Source organism: Cavia porcellus, unplaced genomic scaffold (genome assembly GCF_034190915.1).
Source record: "Cavia porcellus strain 051 isolate PalLab524CR breed Dunkin Hartley unplaced genomic scaffold, mCavPor4.1 scaffold_11, whole genome shotgun sequence".
NCBI lineage: Eukaryota > Metazoa > Chordata > Mammalia > Rodentia > Caviidae > Cavia > Cavia porcellus.
In genome coordinates, this window is record NW_026947494.1 from 34,232,300 (window position 1) to 34,250,384 (window position 18,085).

At 36.7% G+C, this 18,085-nt stretch overlaps 1 protein-coding gene across 1 annotated transcript in view; it reads left to right on the forward strand.

Moving 5' to 3' along the window:
* C7 (complement C7) overlaps positions 1-18,085 on the forward strand; it is a 62,397-nt gene that overhangs the window by 17,536 nt on the left and 26,776 nt on the right. Inside the window, exons 7-12 of the mRNA XM_003470267.3 lie at positions 2,318-2,488; positions 3,768-4,011; positions 5,993-6,106; positions 9,057-9,223; positions 12,561-12,789; positions 14,906-15,077. Coding sequence (XP_003470315.1) covers positions 2,318-2,488; positions 3,768-4,011; positions 5,993-6,106; positions 9,057-9,223; positions 12,561-12,789; positions 14,906-15,077 — 1,097 coding nt within the window. The remainder of the gene's footprint in view (positions 1-2,317; positions 2,489-3,767; positions 4,012-5,992; positions 6,107-9,056; positions 9,224-12,560; positions 12,790-14,905; positions 15,078-18,085) is intronic.

The following is an 18,085-nucleotide window of genomic DNA, read 5'->3' on the forward strand; positions in this document are numbered from 1 at the left end:
CGCCTGGGATGAGTTACAGATGGGTTTGAGTTAAAGCTTATGTAGGAGAAACTTCTTGGATTTTCCTACATTTGATCATGAATGTACTTCAAGACTTTTTTTAAAAAGAGAGAACCCAGACAACATACCAAATGGTAGGAAGGATATATTATAAATGAAAATTTTAACTAAGGCTACATTACCTGAGCTTTTGCTTTCTCTCTTGGCATGAAGACAAGATCACAGATTTCTAAACTTACTTTTTAACGAGAAATAATTTGTCATGATAGAAACAGTTTACGAAATAGCCTTTGTGTACTAAACACTGCTCAAAAGTTTCATGAGTTTTTTTTCCTTATACAGGTTGAGTATCACTTATCTAAAAATTCAAAGTTGGATATGTTCTAAATCTAAAACCTTTTCACTGACATGAAGCTGATGTGCAAAATTCCACACCATGAAATTTTTTAACACACAAAACGATTAAAGAACACATAAAATTACCTTCACACTATGTGTCTAAGATATATGTAAAACATAAATGAATTTTGCATTCAGATTTATCCTACCTGTAAGATGTCTTATGTACATGTAAATAGCCCAGAATCTAAGCAAAGCTGAAATCCCCAAACATTTCCAGTCCCAAAGGTAATGGATAATTCAGTCTGTAATAACCCAAAGAGATAGTCTGTCTGTCTACTGTCTGTGGCTCAATTCACAGATTAAGAAACTGAGTAAAAACCTGAGAAATAGCTTACACATGATCAGAGAAATAATAGACGACAAATATGGGATTTGAACAATAGCAGCCTGGCTCCAATACTATGATATTTATCTGACTTTTAAACAAATCAATTTTATGATGTAGTAGAAATAATGTTCTAGTGATTAAATTCACTTGTTTTTAATATGAATGCATAATTTTCAACATGCAGTAAAAGTCATATAATAAATAGTGTATTTTGGAACTTTGATTTATTTTCTTCTAGTCTTTTTTTGACTGGGCATATACAATTAACACAGTTATAATTAACAAGAGTTTTACATTTTTACTTTCACACATAATCCAACAACATGCATTTTGTCTTCACAAGCATCATTTAGAATGATTGCATTTTCTTTTCTTTTAGTTTTGTTTTAAAAGTTTATCATTTCTATCTTTTCTGTTTTCTCACTGCTTATTCATACTTCGGTCTCAAACACAGACATATATTATTATATATAAAAACACAGGAGCGGGGCTGGGGATTTAGCTCAGCGGCATAAGCACCTGCCTTGTAAGCAGGCGGTTGTGAGTTCGATCCCTGGTACCGGTAAAAATGAAAAAGACAAAAAAAAAAAAAAAAAAAAAAAAAAACCCAAAACACAGGAACTATGCAGTGTCCCCAATTTGAATATTAGCAGAGTTTTTTTTTTTGCATGTTTACTTTTTTCCTATGAAAATTGTTTTCTTTTGAAATTCATTGCCTGTTACTTCAAGAAATAAGAGACATTTACTCAAAAAGGTTTTTGAAACAATGTCAGTAACTCTGTCCATACTAGATCTTGTAGCTACATAATGTGGTTGCTTGGTGGATTCAATTGTTGTGTGTCCTTTTTAGATAGGATATACACCCATTTTTTGTCACTATGACTTTCAATGAATGCTTCTGGTACTTACATTACTTACCAGCCTCTTGTGAGTGTTTCCTTTTGACACTGGATATAATGTAAAATAATGGATAAATAAATACTGGTCTCTATGAAAACTGGAGCTGTTGCTTCTCAGCCACTTGTGACAAAACTATGGTCTTTAAAATTCTTTTGGGATGTCCTTCTCTTCTATCACTTAACATAAGAAAAAGATTGTATCACAGCATTCATTCAAGCCAAGTAAAATCAGAACATTAAATCTGCATCATATCGCATTCCAAAACAAAGTTCAAATGATCCAATTGCTGTATACCACCTATTTGTATCTCTATTCTTCTCTTTTTATAGGAAATCAAGAGCCAAATGCTTTTGTAGCTCTCTGTCAATGTAGCTGTGTTACCATATTAACTTCTAAACTAATTTTCAACTTTCATGAAAAATGGGATATATTTATAAGCAAACATCTTGTGAATCACTTGGCCTTGTCACTGATATGATGTCTGCTGTTAACAGAATACTTGTAGCATGAATTCCCTCCTCAGACTCACACAGACCTAGGCTTAAAGGTCTTATAACTCTTTTATGTCAGTGCAGCAGTTTGTCTTTGGGGGAAGGCTACATAATGAAAGCATCTAGATACAAATGTATCTTGGGGATATCCAAGGCTTTAATTTGATCATCGCGAAAATTTTCTCTTTTTTTGTAGGTAAAAATAAATAATGATTTTAATTATGAATTTTATGAAAGTACTTGGTCTTACATAAAACAAACGTTGACAGAATATGAATCATCAAGAAGCAGCAAGTTCTTTTTCAGATCGTCATTATCCCGTTCATACAATCATGCTTCAAGTCTCAAAGAAGAGTTTAAGGAAAAGGTTAGTAGGAAACATCAGCTAATGTTTTCCTATCTCATTGGTTTAAAAAGTTGGTAACATTAACAAAAGTGTATGTATCAAAAAGATCAGCTTTCCTGTTTAAATTAAGGAAATAGTATCTCCTTAAAGTACAATATTATTTCTTTAAAGGTACAGTAATACTTGCTAATTCTCTTTGACAATCTATTTATTTATACTTTTATTGCCAAAGTATCTGTTATTATTTGAAAACCTTAAATTTATCTTCAAATCTTCCATTTTAAACTATCCTAAAATTCTCACTCATAGATACTGATGTTACTATTTTAAGTGTTATACTCAATGTTTGAAAATGCAGTAGATGTTTGAAATGTACTTCCTAAAAGTTAATGCTAATCTTTTTAGAAGATGCATGAAGCTAAAATATTTTAAAAATATTTAATCATTTTTGATGTACCAAAAATTTCATTTGAAAAATGTAAAACTCATTTTAAAAAATACTTTGTTATTCTGAAATACCAAAATTTTAATATTGAGACACCAGAATAGTTAAGATGGATTGTACTAATCAATATATATTTACTGTAAAAGAATTTATCTTACTGGTTGTCTCACAATCTGCATATTTTATCTCACCCTTAAAGTCAGTAGTTTAGTTAATAAATTGCACAAAGGGGATATAAGCAATATTAATTTTGTTTGTCTTATGTCTAAGACAGTTGTGGAAATATGAGCTTATTAAAAATACTTGTCATCTTTATATTATGTTGTCCACTTAGTAAGGATTTGGTGTAAGGTAGGTCTGTCTTCAATATCATTAAAAGATGCTTAGGAAATGTTTAAAATATCTCATTATAAAGTACCTTAGTGTTTAATTACACTATTGTGGGGATAAATTATATAGTTGTTTTCCTATAAGTCATGGTCAAGATGTGGACCTTCAGGACACATTATTTAAATACTGATTTGTGAAGTTCATTAGCAGTAGATGAAATTGCTTTTCTTTTTCTAGTTGAGGAGGTAGCAATAGCAAGTTGGGTCTCAGAGTTATAGTGGTCTTATATAAAATACATTACCAGGCACTTGTTCAGATTTTATTCTTATTTGGGACTGTAAAATTCCTTGAATAACCTAAAGAGAGTGGGCCCCAAAGAGACCTCATCATGCATTAAAAATAAAAATTTAAAAAGCCTGGATTGATTGGTAGTGGCAGTTGATGGAGATGTTGGACAGGGAACTATCCATTACATTTTTTATTTATCTTCTACTTAAAACTCTTTATTTTTTCTTTCCCCCATAGAATTATCAGCTGTTGGTTATTCAGAACACCGTTGAGGTGGCTCAGTTCATTAATAACAACCCAGAAGTTTTACAACTGGCTGAGCCATTCTGGAAGGAGCTCTCCTACCTTCCTTCCTTGTATGACTACAGTGCCTACCGAAGATTGATTGAGCAGTATGGGACTCATTATCTGCAGTCTGGGTCCTTGGGAGGAGAATACAAGGTTGTATTCTATGTGGACTCAGCAAAAGTCAAAGCAAGAGGTACAGTATTGAAAAATTGTTATCTCAAGACATTTCAGGGATTTTTAACAGAGAATAACATGTAGTTAAACTTCTGAGCTTTAAAATTTGATACAGATTTAAATTGCAAAAGAGTCCAAAATTGCAAGAATCCACTATACTCTATTCAAAAATTATATGTAGTTTAAGAAATGGCTGTCTACTCTTTTGAATAATAACCTGAGTTAAGCCATTATCATTATTGGCTGTCTCCAGAGGGTTTTGGATTTTTAGAATACTTTGTAACCTTTCTCATGTTAAACAATATCTCTTGAAGAAAGCTAAATGACAAATTTACTGATATTCCAGAAATCAAAATGTTTTAAAGAAGTATTTTACTTACTTGTATGCTCTGTCATTCATTTAAAGAGATATGCTCTGAATGTCACATACTTACTACCAAATACTTGCAGCAATAGCTTGAATTTGCTGACCTTCTTTGGAACAGGAGTAGCATTATTGCCAGTAGTCCTCACTACCAATCCGGGAGTTGGGTGCTATGATCCCTGTTCCACAGATTGAAAAATAAGAGGCTGAGGTCTGCTTTGAGAACTCATTTAAAGCCTCATGGATTGTGAAGGATTTTAAATCCTTACTGACTTCCTTGTCAGTTTAATCTTGTTCCTTATGCTGACTTGGTGCTACAATTGCCTTTTGTGAGAGCCAGGACACACCACTGAATTCATGCATTATTGCCTTCATATCATGGGGAGCATCTTTGCCTTCTGCCCAGGTGTAGAATCAATATTTTGATGTCTACTCATCTTCTCCAAAGAAGTTTGGCATACCAATGTTTCAAGTCTAATCTTCTTTCTAACTTTGTGTTATAGCTGATGCTCACATTTCTTTTTCCCTTCCATTTCTTTTCAGTAAAGTTTCTGTTACAGCCTTGGAAAAGAATAAAACTTCTTACCTTATTCAGAAGAGGTCGTTTATAGGCAACATAATACTTTTCTGTGGCTTCATTAAAGTTTTGTTGGTTGTTGCTAGATAAAATTTAAATGAATATCATGAGAAATATCTAGAATTTGAACTTTTTTAATTTTACAGGTTGAAGTCCATACACATACATAGGTTTTGGTAGCAAAGAGAAGCATTATTTCTCTGAACAATCAATCCAGCAAGTAGCTTGATCTAAACTCAAGTTTCAGCCTTTACCTGATACATAAAGAATTTAAAAGAAACAGACAGGATTTAAAATTTCTTTCCATGTTGGTAGAATTATTATTTTTTGAGTAAATTTTTTTACACTTCAGCAGTTTATGTGCTTCCTAAAGTTCTAATTTAAATAAAATATCAATTTTTGGGACATAATTTATTTTTAAGAAATATTAATAGTATTATAATAAAGTTAGTAAGATTACATGAGAGAAATACATTTTCTCACTTTTATTTTTGCAGTCCTAGGGATTGAACTCAGGGTTTTATGTATGCTAGGCACAGGCTGTACCACTGAGGAATACTCCCAGGTCACAATTAATTTCTATTCTGGTTTTTAAAAATGCATTGACAAAATGCTTGCTAATAAGTAGAAATTTAACATTCTAAAGTTTCAAGTTTTGGGAAGAATTTAGTAATGGTGGAGAATGAGGAAGATGCAATCAGTAGAACTAGGCTTTCAGAAATCAGTCAGCTTTTGGAATCCACCTTACAGGGGTAGGAAACCATTATGCTTCTGTGTTTATCTCTTTATTTCATGCTTGTTCATGAGTAAACAATACTGTTTTCTGGAGTAGTCACTTTCTTCATTGTCCAGTGTTTCATGTAGAAATCACATCTCCTCTGTCTGACCAAAACTAAAAGGAAAAAAAAAACATATAAAACATGTATCTCTGTTTCTGAACTTGGACCATTTCATGTATTGGAAAATATACATATCATTCCCTTACCCATACCCGGATACTTCATACAGAAGATATTCAATAAATGCAGAAACTAAGCATTTTGCATCCTCCTCCTGCAGATTCGAGTTCAGAAAAGGGGAAGAAATGCTCTTCCTCCGATTTCAATTTTATCTTTGTATCACATTCAGAGAGCAAATGTGAGAACCTGGGAGCAGATTCACAGTTAGATTCAGGTAAATAAAGCTTACTATCTCTCACCCTCTCTCTCTGTCTCTTCCTCTCTTGCTACCCCCTCCCTCCCTCTCTCCCTCCCTCCTTCCCTCCCTCTCTCCCTCCCTTCCTCTCCTCTTCCTTTCCCTCTCTCTCTCCCACCTTCGCTCTCTCTGTCTCTGTCTCCAAAGATATTTGAAGTGTTGGAAATTCTGTTTTGTGTTATACATATATTTGATTATTTTTGCTTCTGTTTTCTTTTTCATATGTCCTGACAGTGAGACATGCAGGGTGAATGTCTCCTCTGTATTGTAAATATGTTCTCCATGTGAACTTTCCCCTATGATGGCTGGAAGCAGGTCTATAAAAGTGACAATAATGGAACAACATTCAGTTCTATTCTGTGACAAGGACATTTGGTGAAGTTATGGTTTCTGGTGCATGCTGCCAGGGTGGAAAAGGTGGAAAATGTGTTGTGCTAGTCTTTGAGTAATCAAAGAGGAAACTACAAAAGAACACTGATCTAGACTTAGGTGCTAAAGAGTTTGAATATCATCTTGATTGGTGCCATTAAAGGATTTAACATGGGGATTGATTAAACATAGAGGAAAATGGGGAATGGAGAAGGAATGATCTGTTAAATAAGAAGTAGGAGAGATGGAAAGTAGAGGTGAGTCAGGTCAACAGAATGAAGTGCTAGAGAGAAGTCAAAAAAGAAAGAATGAAAAAAGTCTTTGGAGATTGTAATTTATTTGTCAGAAAAGGTAGAGATTGTGTAGTGTCGTAGGGAGAGAACCGAGACTTTTGTGTATTGTGTAAGGAAGGGACTGAGCAGTATCAGAGCTTAAATTCTTCTGGGTGATGGCAGAAATTGGGATGAAGTTGAAGACTGATCCAGGTGCACTGACTGTCAGCAAGGAAGCAGGGATTCTTATTAGTAGATGACTACAAGGAGAAAGACAAAGTAGTAAAATCAGGTTTATGTAGTCGCTATTTCATTCATTAACTATTGAGTCTGTAGTATGCACCAATACTTGTCTTAGGCACCAGGAATACAGCAGTGAATATGCCACAAGTACTCATTTTCAGAGAATTGATACAACAAAAAAAAGGGAAAAGTTTTGGAATGAGTTGGAAAATAATGCTTTAGAAATAGAGATGGAAATGAGATCTTTGGGAAGATGTTGGGGATGGGAAACCTTACTGATTTTATTTTGCATATAACAAGCACAGAGCTCTTACTATATTGCAGCACAATTTTGAGTGATTTTAAAAGAAACTTATGTACTTTTCCAACCTAAGGGTTAGATTTTAATGACACTTCCATTTTATAGCCAGGGCCACTGAACCACAGAAGAGTTGCTGAAGATCACTGTTTGTAACAACCAGATATGAGATGCAAATACATGAAGATCTGGCTTCACACTCTGAGCTCTGCACTGTTGTGATGTGCTGCCAGGGAAATGAGGACAGGAGACTTGCTGGTATATGGAGACAGAGGCTACAAGCTTAAACATACATAAAAACCAATTTATTAACATCTGTATCCTTGAACAGATGTTTTGATTAAGGCAATAATTGCCAAACTTTAGTGTGCAGGAGGATCACCTGGGCATGCTCGTCAAAATCCTGATTATAAAGCTTCTCTCGTTGAGACCCTCAGGGTCTTCGGTTTGAGCTTAGGAATAAACAGTCACCATACTAGTTGTGATTTGGTGGTTTGGAACATGAACTTTGTGATATCCTGAATATATTAAAAAGATGACTATTTGAATATTAAAAACATAATTACCAATGAAGATGAGGAAGCACTCAGGTAATTTATTTAAAATATCAAGCTTTTGTGATAATTTCTCATTAACTCATTGCTTGATTTATCAAATTGCAAATTTTGCAGTTACAAGAAAGGACATGGAAATCACTCAGAATGCAATCTGTGTGATTAAGAGTTTGTAGTCATGACTTATGTAAAAGTTGATTACAAACGCAGATAAAAATATTTCTGAAGTTATGAACTGCATCAATGAAAAAAAGAATTCAATTAACATTCACACTTTTCAGAACATCTTTCACATGTTAGGAAGTGTATTCCTCTTAATTAACAGTTTTTAAATTGTTAATATACAAGTTTCAAGGATTTTTCCCCTCCATTTTATTACAAAAATTTTTAAACATACAAAACATTGGAATAATGTAGCACTTAGTATCCTTATACTCATCACTTATATACAATTAATATTTTGGCATTTTGCTGCACTTATAATACTGTGTGGTTATTTAGAAGTATACATATCACATACATACACAAAAATGTTTATAACTTTTGCTGAGCTATTTGAAATTAAATGGTAGACATCATATTCCTTCATCCTTAAATACATGCATACATGTTCTGAGGCCATTTTCCTGCAACACATGACATTCCCATTATACTGAGATCATCAAACCCACTAACAGTTATTTTCTTATACTATCTACTGTCAGGGAATTAATTTTTTCTTTTACTTTTAAAAGTAATATCATCTTTTAGAGCTGCTTTTGTTTACAGCATAGTCGGGAGGAAAGTCCACAGGTTTGGAGATAGACTTCTGTTCTCTGAGCCTGCAGCGTCTCTCCCACTGTCCACATTCTCCACAGACGGGACACTGGTGAGAACTGGTGAATCCACACTGATGCATCATTATCACTCAACCTCAGTCTACATTAGGATTTGCTCTTGATGTCTGTTTTCTGGGTTCAGAAAGATGTCCAATGACCTCTACCTACCAGTAGAGTACTACACAAAATAGTTTCTGAACTCTGCCTATGTAGCCACTCCTCATTTTTTAAAACTATGTCTATGGTTTTGCTTTTCCCAGGATGCCATAGAATTGATAGATTTTTAAAAATACTTGACAGACTCTTCACATCAATGTTCTTATGGTCAGGTGATTTGTGCACTCTGACTAACTACCGTGGATTTCTCCTGTGTAGGAACTAAGAACAATATGTTGGAAGGAGAATCCTTTGTTAGAGGGGGAACTTCAGCCCTCATATCTGGCCTTAAATTCCTGGATCTGAAGAATCCTGCTGACAACAAAAAGAGATACTCTCTTTGGGCAGAATCTGTGCCTAGTCTTCCGCAAGTCATAAAACAAAAGGTGTGTGACGCTCTGTTTAAAGCAGTAGGAAGCAGTCATGTTTATTTGCATTGGGAAAATGAGTTCAGCTCAAGGTGGCTAAATACAATCTGCTGTAATTAGTATTTTTTGTATCCCAATTATGTTTTATATGTAAAATGAATATATACATAATAATAAGAAATGGAAGGTGTGGTATCTGGCATTTTAATATCTCTGTTGTAAAGGTTAAGTGTCTTGTAAATCTCAAGAGAAATTGAAGATGAAATTTATATTTTTAACTGTTGGCATAAATTTGATTTTATTTTCCTCAGCTCCTAATTCAGAGGAGTTATGGATTCTTTCCAGGGGAAGGCATTTAGATTTGCCTGCTATTACATCTGTCAGATTAGATCACCTTTCTTCCTGTGGCTATGGCTCATCTGTTCCTGAAGATAGCACCAAATTGGTTGGCAGAATTAAGGATGTTTTATTGATACAGTCAGTCTTTTTATAACACAACATGTGTGTTCCCCCAAGTCACTGAGCTATGCAAAATTGAACAATAAAGACCACAAAACTTGTAGGGAAAAATCGTTAGGGACATAAGACTAAAAAAAAAATCACCTGTGATGCTCATAAAAACATGGCTATCAATAAAACAGCTGCAGTTTTATAACACACACACACACATGAGAGAGAATAAGAGAGAGAGAGAGAGAGAGAGAGAGAGAGAGGGAGAATATTACTTAGTAAAAGGTCTCAAGCTTGCTGGGTGCAGCTTGTGAGTTATCATGGAGTGATAGAAGGAAAACAATCAGAAATCTGGTGGACATGTAACACAAGATGAGTGGATATGGTTTCTAATACAGGTGGTGAACTGGTGGAGATGTCTGAGGTATATGTGTGCAGGTACATTTCGTGCATTCTTATGGGGACTGGTTAGGATGCATGCAGTTTTCCTGGTTCTCCCTGTGTTTTTTACAGATAAAAATCAACATAAGAAAATGCTAAATTTGTGAGATGCTCATATTGTTCTCTAATATGGCAATCTCAATGAAATTAATCCAAAATTTCAAAGCAAACATTAGAGCAGAGCTAATTTTATGATCTAGTCCCTGGTTTGGGAATCTCAAGCAAAGCCAGATTTTCAGAGTTTAAGAGACTTTGACATGCTTCATATACTTAGAAAATTGACAATGGCTCTTCAAGTACTCTCCTGAACCCACTTCCTTTGAATAAAGCCAGGAGTGCAAGGACGAGTCTTTTTCCCCCAAGAAACTTCTGAAAGTGTCATTTGTAAACATTTAGGATGGCTTGTATTCATTGTCAGTGCCCCATCCATTCTTTAAAAATCTTAGGGAAAAATGAATATTTTTTTCATTGACTGAATTAGGCACCCTTTCATAAAGATGGTAACCTTCATTGTTGTGTTAACTTATTGGCTGAGCAGCAAAGGAACAGTGAAAGAAAAAAGACCATGCAGATCTATGATCAGAAAAGCCTGGCTCCCAAGAGCCAATGGTGCACACCTGTTCTGAACTGTGTGCTTTGTGACATCCTGGTGGCATTCTGAAATTGGTCATGGTGAAAAGACACTAAAAAATTAGCAAGTGCTATAAATCAGCTCCCTGTTCTCCTGAGAGAGCAGGCTATTTAAAATTTTTCAGGACATCTGGGATTTATAAGTTGCTTTTCTACTGAAATATCCAACACAGACAATGTTTACCTTCTGTAGGCAAATGCCCACCATCTCCACTAAAACGTGAAATATGTCAGAGTCAGGAAACTTAACTCTACATTTACTTTTTTTCTGTAATCTAAGTGCATTTCTTTTTTTCCTATTTTCTATAAGGATGGTTCTATATTTTCTTCAAAATAATCATCCATTAAGTAGAAAACGAGTATTCTGCTTTGTAAATTGTATACATGCTTACAGAATCTAAAAAAAAAATTCCTCTGGTAGCTAATTCAGATCTCAATTTTGTTGCCAACAGAGTGAATTGTTTTCATTTTTTATTTGAGCAAAAAATAATTCTATCATAGTTCCTCCTTATTTGCAATTTCACTTTTCTTGGTGTCAGTTTCGGGTCAATCAATTGTGGTATGAAAATACTATATGGAAATTTCCAGAAATAAACAATTCATAATTTTTTTGTAGTACTGAGAACTGAACTCAGGACATTTGCACTGAGCTACATCCCCAGTCCTTTACAACTTTTTAAAAATTTTGATTCAAATAAAATAGCCCACGTGGGGCTTGAACTTGCAGTCTTACTGACTCATTTTTTTAAGAGTTCTAAGATTACAAGAGTGTGCTACCATTCCCAGCTCAATTCATGCATTTTAAAGAAGATTTATTACAGTATAACTGCTCCAATTATTGTGGTAGACTGATGACCTGTGGTGGACTGGTCAACTTGTAACAAGCTGAACAGAATTGCTGTGATTCTGAGTCATCATCAAGCTCAGGACCTTGTTGTCATTGAGCATGGCTGTGGCTCATTTTGGAGGAGCTCTGGTCTTTATTGCTTTCTGGCTCCGGACAATTAGAGGTGGTGCTATTCAATCTCCAGGAGAAGCTTGTCATGCTGACTTCCTGATAGGAACTCGGCTGTTCTCATTGTAAGAGGAGCTCAGGACTTCGTTGTTGCTGAGGTTAGCTGTGATGCTTTTCAGGGGAGCCCTGGTCCTTATCTTGAGCACTGCTTTTTCACTCCATTGTAGAACCTTCAGCCTACTGGCACAGATTCTTCATCCCCCTGCCACAGCTTTCTAGCTTTCACCACTGACCTTTGGGCCTTTCCAAGGTGAATCTGTATAACAACTTACATGAGACATTGTTGTGGGCTCTAGGCCTCCAGCTGGACTTATAAGGAGCACTGTCATGGGCTCTAGGTCTTTAGTTGGACTCATGCAGGATGTTGCCATGAGGACTCATGCAGGATGTTGCCAGGCCCTCAGTTGGATGCTTTGGGTCTTAGTGTGTGGATAGATTTCCTGAACGTCTTGTATTTAACTTTTAGGGTGACTATTATACAATAATACTATAAATTATGTATTCTGTAATATAATTGTTTTCCTTGTAATCCCTGACTACAACCGTTATTGTTATTAATCTCTTCCTATGCTTAATTTATGAATTAGCTTTTATCACAGATTGGATAGAAAAATTATAGTGTTCATAGGTTTGGTACTATCAACCATTTCTAGCTTTTGCTAAGGTTTCGAGACAAATCCCTGGTGGATAAGGAGGGAATATTATCATGAGAATAAGAGTAGCTTTTGACTTGTTTCTGTGGGGATGGTGCTAATGTGAGAAGAAAAATATTTTTACCTCGAGCTCTGAACACTGACTTTGATTTCTTTCTTTGTGTAGCTAACGCCTCTGTATGAGTTGGTAAAGGAAGCACCTTGTGCTGCTGTGAAAAGACTGTACCTGAAGCGGGCTCTGGAGGAGTACCTGGATGAGTTCGACCCTTGCCATTGCCGTCCTTGCCAAAATGGTGGCGTGGCCATTGTGGTGGGAACTCAGTGTCAGTGCAACTGCAAACCGTACACCAAAGGTGTGGCATGTGAGCAAGGGGTCCTCGTAGGGGATCACGCAGGTCAGTGTGCCGAATTGCCTTTGGTGATTGAAGAACACATTGAAAACTATTTAACCCCTTCTTTTTTTGGCCTTGAGATGTGCTTCCTGATATATGAAGAAGTGAACTTGTGTTTGAATTTATATCTCTCTCCCTTGCCCATCTCTGTATTATAGTTACTGTGCCTGACTTTTTACTGTTCTCTTTCTATCCACCTGAATTAATAATCCCACTGTGGGCCCCACTCCCTCATCTCTATTTGAATTGAAAAATAGAGTATGGGTCAGGCTCAGTGGCTCACACCTGTAATCCCAGCACTCAAGAGACTAAGTAGGAAGATGATCGTGAGTTTGAGGCCAACCTGGACTACATAGTCAGACCCTGCCTCAAAAACATTATAATCATCAACAACAATGTAGAACAAAACAACAAAAAAATAGAATATGGTGAAAATATTTTCCATAATTATCTCCCTAATGTTTTGCTGCAACACAGGTTTGTGGAGCGTGTGTTCACATTGCTTAAACTGACAGTAAGCTCTTTGAAACATCTCTAATTCTATTTTGCATAAAGTACCATCAATCATTCATTCATAAATATCTTCTGAACATCTTCTGTGTGTTCAATAGTATGCATAATGCTTCAAACACTTATGGCTATATGAAGCTAAACACCTTAGTGGTCAGAGTATGAGTACAACTTATCAGTGTTTATTTTTATTCTTATAGTTATGTATATGTCTGTATTCTCCAGAAAGCTCATTCCTTAAGGTCAGATCTGTTTGATTTCTTTTTTTGTTCTTACAGCCTGACATAAAGCTCAGGTTTATAGACATCATTACGTACATGTTTGATAAATGAACAAATACACGGCTAAACAATGGTGGCTTATAGACATGCCTCAGTAAGTCATCCTTATCCCCAGATGTTCCCCCAAGCCTGTCCTGGAGAATTGAAATTCCACCCTGATGATTCCTTTCTTTGTGGCTTACATTTCTAGTTTTCTATTATAATGGAAACACTGCCTGCTGGTAAGGACTAGGGTATCAACCACAACATATTAAGTTACTTTTGGCCCCTGATAACGTACTCAGGACTACTTTGTTAAGTAAAATATAATTATGATAGCATAAGGAAGGTCATGGAAAATACATAAATTGGCTTAGCTTTGATGTAATACTGAAGCATTGTGGAGTAGGGAGAAGAGGAGTGTGGCCACAGAGAAGAAGAAATTTAGGATTAGCAAATACTCCCACATCAGGATACAACACTGTTGGAATACCGCGCTCTGCGAGCGTGGTCTTAGAGATCACTGTCTAACTAGGAGAACAAGGCTCTTAGGATATGATGTAGTTTGTCCCTGTTTTCCCCAAGGAGCGTGATAGGGGAAAATACCAAGGGAACCATGAATCTTAAATAGGCTTCGACTAGCAAGACGTGGGTTAGAAAGTGTCTGTACATTGGAGAAGGATGCTGGAAGGAGGAAGAATCAGTGACTTAAAAACTTCCTCTTACTCATGCATTTCCTTGGTTTATAAAAGAAGGCAAGGAGGTGCTGGGAAGACAGGGAGTTGGAATGCTTTGGGGTTAGCAGACTGAAGAATGTAGTAGGTCATGTTCTTTTCTTGGCAAACTCCTGTCAGCTATAGGAATTTGCCTTATTAGACACTGTGGGGTGAAGGAAAGTCTGGACTCAGCTGCGTAATTGGTTACAGTCTGAGTGTGACCCTGTCAGTAGTCACTTCTCCACCGAATGTAGCATTTAAACGCTTTGTGTTAGATTCCATGTATATTAGAAATAGAACTGTTGCCTACCTTGACTGATCTGGGAGAAATAACACTGTAAATGATACAGTGTCTATGAAAGTGATTTGAAGCAGTTATAATATAATGAACAAATTTAAAAAATGCAAAGAGTTCACTGATGCAGCCTTAATATGGATATTCTGAGTCAGTGTATAGAGTTCTGGGTATTTTAGGAAATCTCAGTGAACACAGCAGAGATAATCAATTCCCAGAATTATTTCTTCCTCCAGTAAACACATGGCAAGAACCATAGAAATAATCTCTGAAGTCATCCTCTCAAGGAACTTGCTGAAGAGCCTCTCTCTTGTCTTACATAAATAATTGTCTTACAGGTGGGATTGATGGAGGTTGGAGTTGCTGGTCCTCGTGGAGTCCCTGTGTTCAAGGAAAGAAAACAAGGACCCGAGCATGTAATAACCCGTATCCCAGTGCAGGTGGAAAGTCCTGCATTGGAGAGACAACCGAAACCAGGCAGTGTGAAGATGAAGAGCTGGAGCATTTGCGGTAATGGACCAGACTTCTGCACAGTTACATTAACACAGTGACCTTGGCAGTAAGCACAGAGCACGTGGTGGCTCCGTGGAAAGACTAAGAAAGCACGTGGTGATTTTTATCAGTGACTGCTTTGCCCCACAGCACTGGTGTCAGCATAGATTTTCCTGACACCAGAGAGACATAGGGCTGGGTAACTAGATAAAGCCCAACTGAGTGCACAGTTTGTTTTTAATTTTAACATTTGTTGGTACATGTTTACAGTACATGATGATTATATTTATTATGAAGAGCATTCTGAGTGGATGTGAGCACAGCTTTGGCCTCCAGCCAGTGTGCCACCTACTTGCAGTGTAACCTTGGCTAAGTTACTTGCCATAGCTCTAAAATTCCAATGACCAACCTTAAATATCTCATGCTTTCTCTCATATGGGGAAACCAAAGCATAAATAATTAAAGAACAAAATAAAGGATAGGCAATAGGAAATAGGGAAATAGATCTTTTGCAAAAGAGACAGGGACCAAGAATTGAAGGCGGGGAGGGGGGCATACCATTCCCTATTTTTCTTAGGTGAAGCCTAAAACTAGATGCTTGAGATGGATATCTTCACTGATTAGCTCTGTGGTCATCTGGCATGAACTTCACATGTGCAAGGAACTTGCAAAAGCTATCTTAAAAATGCATAGTTGATGCAATGTATCATGGTCCAGAATTTCCTATCCCATCCTCACTGTTTACACTATTCTTTTATTTTTCTTTTACTTAGAATGTAGTAAAAATACAACAGAACAAGATAAAACAAAGTCAATCGACAATGTAGTGACATTGGTACAGAACTTCACAGGAGGATACTGCGATAGTAGTAATAGGTACTATAGTATATCTCATTATCTTCACAATAGTTTTCCAGTCAGTTAGGTATAGAGAAATCAAACCAATAACAGACCATTATAAAACCAATTGAAGGAGAATACTGAATAGAGCATAACAATCATTACACAAACATAACAGTGAAAATAACCTTTGCCTTCAAACAGAGCATAGAAAGAAATCCCCCTTATTTGCCTTACTGCATATGGTCTTCCTCCCAAGAGATGCTCAGAACTCTGTCCCCAGATGCTGACTGGGAGTGGGGGAGATGTTTGATTCTCAGCCTGTGCACTGGTAGGCTCTTGGGAACAGCTGACTGGTTCTCCTCCTGGTTGGTGCCAGGGACATTTACCAAGAGGGCAGGCAAATTGCTTTCTTGTGCAGCCGCCTAAGTCCCAACATGGCCAGGTCTCAGATAGCCGCTTCTCTGTTTACAGTATTCTTTATTTTTAAAATTTTATTTTGAAAGTAGTAAAAATGCAACAGCACAAGACAGAACAAAGCCAATTGAGAAAATGCAGTAATACTGATACAGAATTTCTCAGTAGGATACTGGGATAGTAGCAAAATAAAACCAAAAACAACATTATAAAACCAATTGGGAGTATTGAATAGAGCAGAAGAAACATAAAACACAATAGTGAAAACAATCTTTGCCTTCAAACAGAAGATAGAAGGAAATTCCCCATATTTGCTATACTGCATATGGTCATCCTCCCAAGAGATGCTGAGACATCTATCCCTAGTAGCTGCAGGGGAGAGGGAAGGGTGTTTGATTTTCAGCCAGCATGCTGGTAGGCTCACAGGAACCAGTGGGTCTCCTCCTCGCCCACACTAGGGGCGCTTACCAAGAGGGCAGGCGAATAAGCTGCTTGAGTCCCACCATGGCCGGATCTCGGACCTCAGGAATGCTGGTTCTCCTCGTGGCCCTCACTGGGGGTTTACACTATAGTTACAAGCGTTTTCTGGTCAAGGTTATTTTTGTTTTGTTTTGTTTTATTTTATTTTTTTCTGATCAGGGTTTTGCGAGAGAATTCTAATAAGATAATTTGAATATCACATAAGTTAAAAAAAAGAGGTAATATGCTTGCAGATAGGGTAGAAGGGAATGTGGTAGAAAGGAAGTGGCGTATCTTATATCTAGGTCTTCTATGCCATTTAATCTGACAATAATCAGTGTCTCTCAACTGAGGGAGCTGAAAGCATATGGGTTATGGTAGAAAGCAGTGCTGGCCCTGCCTAACTTAGTGGCACATGCTATAGTTCTAGCATTTAGGAGGCTGAGGCAGAAGGATTGCAGCAAATCTGAGGCCAGCCTGAGATACATAGTGAGTTCAAGGCCAGCCTGAACTAGGTAGAGAGACTCTGCTCCAAACATTTAAAAAAAAAATGTCCCTCATGGGAGAGTGAGGATCTGAGGGGGGGTCTCTGTCTGAGTGAACCTAATTTCCCTAACTTTAGATATAAAACTGGAGGGATGGATGCTTCTTTAGGGAGGATTTGGAAGAGTTTTCACTCTTGTTGGTGTTCAGAGAAAGCGAAATATCCTCTCCACAAACAGGAAAATTTGCTCAAAACTTTACATTTCTGGTTTCCTTAGAGTGTTGCAAAAGGGCAGGGCTTTGAGCTGAGAAGCAGGCAATGCTTATAGGCTATTTCAATGTTTTTCCTCAGATTTTGTGTCTCTGGAGTAGATATACTGGTGGCACACTGATCTCAGAGGTACTGTTGAAATCTACTGCTTAGTGACTGATGATACCATTATGATTCTAGTTACTACACATTCCCCCCCAGGGAAGATTCTGTTGATGGCAAACTGTCAGGGTTAGGAGTCTAGTAGGCTTAGGATTCTTGCCTCAGACTTTGTCAAAAAAGTTTTTGTCTAAGAATGTGCTATTCATTTTAGGTATTGAAAAAAATGTAGACATCGTGACTTTCTCTTTCTTATTGCTTATGAGAGACAGAAAGAACATGATTGTAGAAGTCCAACTGACTGGACATTAATCTAGCCCTGGTATTTATCAGTTCATAATCTTGGACAAGGTATTGAAATTTTCTGTGTCATTGTTATTTTCCAAATGTCTCAACCAGTGGCTACATGAATTGCATTAAAGTAATGCACATGTACAAAGCAACAGCTATCATGCCT